The sequence below is a fragment of the Phacochoerus africanus genome, chromosome 2, assembly GCF_016906955.1.
Source record: "Phacochoerus africanus isolate WHEZ1 chromosome 2, ROS_Pafr_v1, whole genome shotgun sequence".
NCBI lineage: Eukaryota > Metazoa > Chordata > Mammalia > Artiodactyla > Suidae > Phacochoerus > Phacochoerus africanus.
The window spans coordinates 198,491,180-198,497,858 of record NC_062545.1 but is presented as its reverse complement, the minus strand read 5'-3'; the positions used below and the strand labels follow the sequence as shown (position 1 = coordinate 198,497,858).

At 36.4% G+C, this 6,679-nt stretch overlaps 1 protein-coding gene across 3 annotated transcripts in view; it reads right to left on the bottom strand.

Moving 5' to 3' along the window:
- Positions 1-4,883: 4,883 nt before the first annotated feature.
- Positions 4,884-6,679, bottom strand: part of PLAA (phospholipase A2 activating protein) — a 44,105-nt gene continuing 42,309 nt past the window's right edge. For all 3 annotated transcript variants that reach the window (XM_047767547.1, XM_047767545.1, XM_047767546.1), the window contains one exon: positions 4,884-5,623. In XM_047767547.1, coding sequence (XP_047623503.1) covers positions 5,058-5,623 — 566 coding nt within the window. In that variant the 3' untranslated portion in view covers positions 4,884-5,057. The remainder of the gene's footprint in view (positions 5,624-6,679) is intronic.

Below are 6,679 nucleotides of genomic sequence, written 5' to 3'. Positions count from 1 at the left end.
TGTCTGAACTGGTTGGTTTTAAATCCAGTTGCAAACCACTCTGTGGAATGTTGCTATATCATATGCCTTAAATGTAGAGTGATGTTCTAACACATCTAATGAAACTATCATTGCCATTTGGATGTTATACTTTTCTGACTTATTACAATGTGTCCAGGAAACCTAAAATCAAGTTTTAAATCCCAAGACCTCATTTTAGGCCTAGCATCAGTATCAGCCTACCTAATTTACAGAAAGATGTTGGTCAGCTTTTTCTCTAAAGAAGAGGATATTTTTCTCCATGACAGGCACCAGAGTTGTTTGTTACCTTCAAAATCTTGCCTTTCTTAGTAACCCTGGAAAGCAAGCCTCCTAATTTTAAACATTAAACAAATAAAACCTGATAACCACTTTGGGAAGCAGTCAGAAAGGTAGAAAATAAAACATGTAAGAACAAGAAAACTTTAAAAATTCCCTCATCTTTGTTGAGATGAAAATTAGAATGCCAATTAGTTCTTATTCTCCTAATTTCCTTTAGTTAAAGGAAGGGAAATATCTTTAAGGAAGCTCAGATATTAAAGTAAAACACCAAAAAACTAGTACACATTAGTTGGCTCTGCTAGCAGACCCACTCCCTGGCTGGCATATAACAAAATAACTAACTACAATACATAATCATTGATTATTTAGATCTTTCAGGACAAAAGTTATAGAAAGGAGATCCCTTTGTGGCTTAGCAGGTTAAGAACCCGACACAGTATCCATGAAGATGTGGGTTCGATCCCTGGCCTCACTCAGTGGGTTAAGGATCTGGCATTGCCACAAGGTGCAGCATAAGTTACAGACATGGCTCAGATCCTGTGTTGCTGTGGCTGTGGCGTAGGCTGGCAGCTATGGCTCCAATACAACCCCTGGGAACCTCCACATGCCACAGGTGTGGCCCTAAGAAAGAAAAAAAGTTATGGAAAACATTCTTAGGGCAATAAGTAAATCTGTATATGGACTGGATATAAGAAATGACTAATTCCCTTAAGTATGATAATGGTGTGGTTGTCAATAAGAATATTCTTTGACAGAGATCCCGTTGTGGCACAGCAGGAGTGAATCTGACTAGGAACCATGAGGTTTCGGGTTGGATCCCTGGCCTCGCTCAGTGTGTTAAGGATCTGGTGTTGCCCTGAGGTGTGGTATAGGTCGCAGATGCGGCTTATATCCTGCATTGCTGTGGCTATGGCGTAGGCCGGCAGCCTTAGCTCTGATTCCACCCCTAGCTCCAGAACCATCATATGCCACAAGTGTGGCCCTTAAAAAAAAAAAAAAAAATTCTTTGTAATGTTTTTATTCTTAGAAGATGCATAATGAAGTATTTAGTTGATGAACATGATGTTTGTAACTAATTTTGTTTGTTTTGCTTTTAGGGCAACAAGAACAAGATAACACGTTCACTTTATCACAACTTTTCTGTATGTACAAACATTTTCATTTAAAAATCAAAAGGAAACATGGGAAATAATGTTAAATGAAAGTCTCCAAAATTGTATTTATAACTACAAGTACATGGTGTGCTATAGACTGAATGTACAGCCTCAAAATCCATGTTGAACCTAATCCCCTATGTGATGGTATTTGGAGGTCCAGCCTTTGGGATGTGATTAGGTCTTAAGAGTGGAAGCCTCATGAATGAGGAGTCCTTAGAAAGCTCCCTCCTCCCTTCTGCCATGTAAGGACACAGGGAGAAGATAGCATCTAAGAGCTGAGAAGTGGGCCCTCACCAAACACCAAAAAGGCCAGTACCCTCATCTTTGACTTTAAGGCCTCCAGAAGTGTGAGAAATGTTTGCTGTCTCCCAAAATTCCAACATATGGTATTTTGTTGTAGCAATCCAAACAGATAAAGACATTGTGGATAATTTTCTACAGGAAAATGCATTTGAAATTAGATTAAAATTATTTTCTAAAAAGATTGAATAACATTTCCTAATCTCAGGTGGGTAATTTTTATCTCAAGGTCTCTAGGAAGGATGGCATGTCACAGATGATCCTCTATACATTATATATTTTCTTCACAAAATAACCGTGATACAAGTGATACTTGCTAAGGAAGCTATGACCCAGTCTTTCCCCGAGAATTACCTTTGTGAAGAATCTTGTTTTTAGCTATGTTTTTTCCATCATTTAAGAGGATTATGAAGTAAAAAAAACTCCATTGTATTGCTATACAGTTATGTATTCAGCTAGTCATGTAAAAAGTTACAATAAACATGCTTGTTTTTAAAAAATGTAATGCCAGAAGGACTGTAATAGTTATGAAATAGAGACAATGACTTAGCTCTTTGCAGGCAACTATTGCTAATGCAATAGGAAGGACATTAACTCCAAGAGACTTTTACCACTGGAGGTGGTTTGGGGACCTATCAAGTTTAAAAATGTGCATTAACTTGACCCACCAAATCCAAGTGTAAAATTTACCCTAAGGAACTAGTAAGACATTTGTGAGATTTTCCATAGCATTGTTTGATAGTCAAAAATTGGAACCAATGTCAGATAATAGGAAATGGGAACATCAGTATAATGTAATATTACATTTATTAAGGTAGAAATATGCATACTATATGTCAAGTTAAAAAATCAGGTTATTGAACAATGTGTATCATACAATCCTTTAAAAAATAAAACATGTTTTCACACCAATTGATATGGCACATGTCAAGAACAGTTCTCTCTGGATAGTGGAATTACAGGAGATTTTTATTTAATATATGTGTGTTTTATTCAGTGAATGTATTTTTAGTCAGAAAAAATATTAAGGGGATCATGGAAAAAAATAACTACAAAAGAAAAAAAATCTGTAAAATAATTAAATCACCACTTAACACTTATCTTTTAAGTGGTATTATTTTTTCTTTACTTTTTGGCTAAATTGTATTTTGTAGTTTTTCAATAAACATGAAAAAGGTAGTTATAAAAAGACTTGTACACTAATAGGAAGCAAACACTGTTTACCATTTGCTACCCCATACACATTTAGAAGAGTAAATTCATATTTTTAACCAAAACTCTACATCCTACCATTATTCAAAGGTACCTAGTATTTCAAAATATTGCAGATAAATTGTAATTTCAATTGCATGCTAAACACAACATGTTAACAAGAAAGCAGAGTTGTAATGGAGACAGACTCTTAACTTTGTCATTTGACTTAACCCCCTAAATTGCAATTCAACAAAAGTAAAGCATGAGTTACTAATGGAACCAGCAAACAATATTTAAAGTCTGGGTACACACCAGAAAATTGCAATTTAATACTTAGAAAAATACCCTTCCCCTTGATTTATATTTTATCCATTCTGTTTTGATATTTCAAAAGTTTTCCTTTGGATTAATCTGGATAATGGAAATTCATTAAGCCAGGAAATTCAGGGTTCTGTATATGTAGTACCAACATAAATGTTGGGAATACTGCTTATTTTAGGCAAAGTATTTGTTATGAAAAAAAATCTCACCCACCTTAATAAATAATTATGCTTTTCTTAGGATGTTGAAGCTCTCTTAGAAACAACAAATTATGTAATTAATGGGATGGTTCCTTGTGTTAGTTACTAGGATATTCACAGACAAATTTGTGAACCCCCACTCTCTGCTGTCTAGGAAGTATAGCATGGTGTATATACATTTCTCTTTTTCCATTAAGATCTATCCCGCCATCTTTACTTCTGCAGAGATAACATCATCCCATATTAAAGGGATTTGGGAATTAAATATCAAAGTGTTTAGGGGACCATGTTAGGGGCTCAAAAATACTAATTTCCCATGACAGCCTCTGGACTTGCAAGTAAGTTTGATGTATTCTTGCTTGAACAACTGCCTGATATTATTCAACACATTCCAAATTCCCTTTGATAAATGGAAATGACCAAAAATAAACAATCAAATATTGACATGGGAATGAGTAATGAAGTTACCTCAGTGAAGGGCAACAGAAACTGAATCTGAAGCCTATAGTCCATCTGAGGCTTCATTTGTCTGATGTTATATATAACCTAACATAGCTCAGTAATTTGCTTTTTACTTCATGTAAAAAGGAGCCATCAAACAAACTTACTATTTACAAAGGATTTAAATGAAGAAATTATATATTTTCAATATGTGGAATAATTTATAACATAGTTAATTTAAAAAATTCTAAAGTAGGAGTTCCCTGATGGCTCAGCAGGTTAAGGATCCAGCATTGTCACTGCCGTGGCTCAGAATGCTGCTGTGGTGTGGCTTTGATTCCTGGCCTGGGAACTTCTGCATAATGCAGGCACAGACCAAAAAAAAAAAAAAAAAGTAGACGTCCTAAAACAAGACCTTGAATGAATCAGTGCTGTTGAAAGTATCTAGCAATGAAAATGAGTACAGCAGAAATTAAATTTTAAAAAAAGGGGAGTTCTCTGTGGCTCAGTGGTTAACTAACCTGACTAGGATCCATGAGGATTTAGGTTCGTTCCCTGGCCTCACTCAGTGGGTTAAGGATCTGGTGTTGCCATGAGCTGTGATGTAGGTCACAGACACGGCTCAAAGCCCATGCTGCTGTGGCTGTGGCATAGGCCGGTAGCTGTAGCTCTGATTTGACCCCTAGCCTGGGAACTTCCATGTGCCACGAGTATGCCCCTAAAATGAAAAAAAGAAAAAAAAAAAAAAAGGATACACGCACAAAAAAGACAACCATCAACAGTAGTTTGGGGTATATAAAAATGGCAAAAGCGGATTACACAAATAAAAGCCCTCATCTTTTTTTAGGTGGCTAAGGTAAGGGAATTACATCGGTGTAGTTGTTGTGTTGTTATTGGTCATAGCTCATTCTTAATTTATTTCTAAACTCTTAAAGACCTACCCACGTTACACAGGAAAATTTCACAGTTCATCAGTGCAAAAATTTTATTTCTCCTTCTTTGTTTACCCTTCCCCCACTTTACAAGATCTGAAATTTTACTTAATCCACAGCATTTTTTTTTTTTTTATCATCTGTAATCAGTCATGTAAAATGTGAGGGAAAAAAACACTAATCAATTTAAAATCTCAGCCCCCACCCCTCTATTACAGCAAATTTAGGATAAGCCTACAGCATTCACTTACTTTAGCTGGTTCTGATACCGATGCAAACTTTTTTATTTGAGAATCAACTCCTAAAGACTTGGCTAATTGTACAGCATTTGAGTCATCACTGATAAGTGTCCCAAGAGCCACAAGAAGTCTAAAAGTGGCTTCCAGGTCTTGTACAACTTCCAAGACTGTGCTAATTACAGACAAGCATTGAGCCTTCCCTTCAATGTTATGGTCTTTATGAAAACAAACAGAATAGTTCAGGGTCAGTGTAGCCAGAGCAATGTGAATGTTCTTATTGCTCCCTGATTTCAGTTCTATTGCCTGGGACATTAGTGATTCCCTCTGGGACATCATGAGCTTTTGTCCTGCCTGGCCAACAAAACAATTGCAAAAAGTCCTGAGGGCAAGCAGCTGGTTTGCTGGCTTTCCTTTAGGGTTCAGAAGATTGATAAGATGGCTGCTGAACTGAGTTCCTTCTTTTTCATTGCAAAAGTTCTCATTCACACTGGGATGTTTAATTGACAACCGAAGAATGTCAAGCGCAGGAAAGACAATATCTATCAAAAAAAAAGAAAAATATATTGTCAAAAAATTTTAAATGTTAAAAATCATATGCCTGCTTTACAAAATGCATATATTTCTAAAACCTTGTAATAACTGATTTTTCATATTTATGGAGACTGGATTTATTGCTACAAAGATCACATATGCTATAAAAATATGGTAACTCTCCTGGGTTACTGAAATAGGTCTACATACAGTGAGTATTCAATAAATCCTTATGGAGAGAACAGAATTGGGATGTAGTTTTTCGGTTTTTGTTTGTTTTTTTTTTGTCTTTTAGGGCTGCACGGGCAACATATGGAGGTTCCCAGGCTAGGGGTCTAATCGGAGCTGTAGCCGCCAGCCTATGCCACAACCACAGCAACTTGGGATCTGAGCCACATCTGCAACCTGCACCACAGCTCATGGCAATGCCAGATCCTTAACCCACTGAGCAAGGCCAGGGATTGAACCCACATCCTCATGGATGCTAGTCGGGTTCATTAACCATGAGCCACAATGGGAACTCCAGGTATGTAATTTTTAAAAAAAATCCTAAAAGAAGACCAAAGAGTTGAGGAAAACAGAAATTACTGCCCCTGTGATATAAAGGTAGTATGCATCATCACTCATAATGGATGTTCACCTGAAAAAAACAAAAAAAAAAACAAAAAAAAACCACGAAAATACTGAACCAGAATCTAATTACGCCTAGCAGGAGAAACAGAGATAGAGGAACACGTTACGTGATCAGCCAAATCCCAAATATGGGACATTCTGCAGGACAAATGATTTTTTTTTTCTTCAATAAATCAATTACATGAAAAACTGATAGGGAAGAGGACCCTTTTGGAATAAACAAAAGTAAATTAACTAAATAAAAGAAAAAATACTTAGAGCAAATGTTTGTAGCCTATGGTTAACAGGTCGCAAAGAGTTTCATGGATGCCTTGCAGGGGACCCACAGATGCTCTGAAACAGTACACAATGGTCCGTGTATGGGGATCATTATATTACCTTCAGATTCTATAAGGTATGTGACCAAAGCAAGACTGAATTACAGGGATACA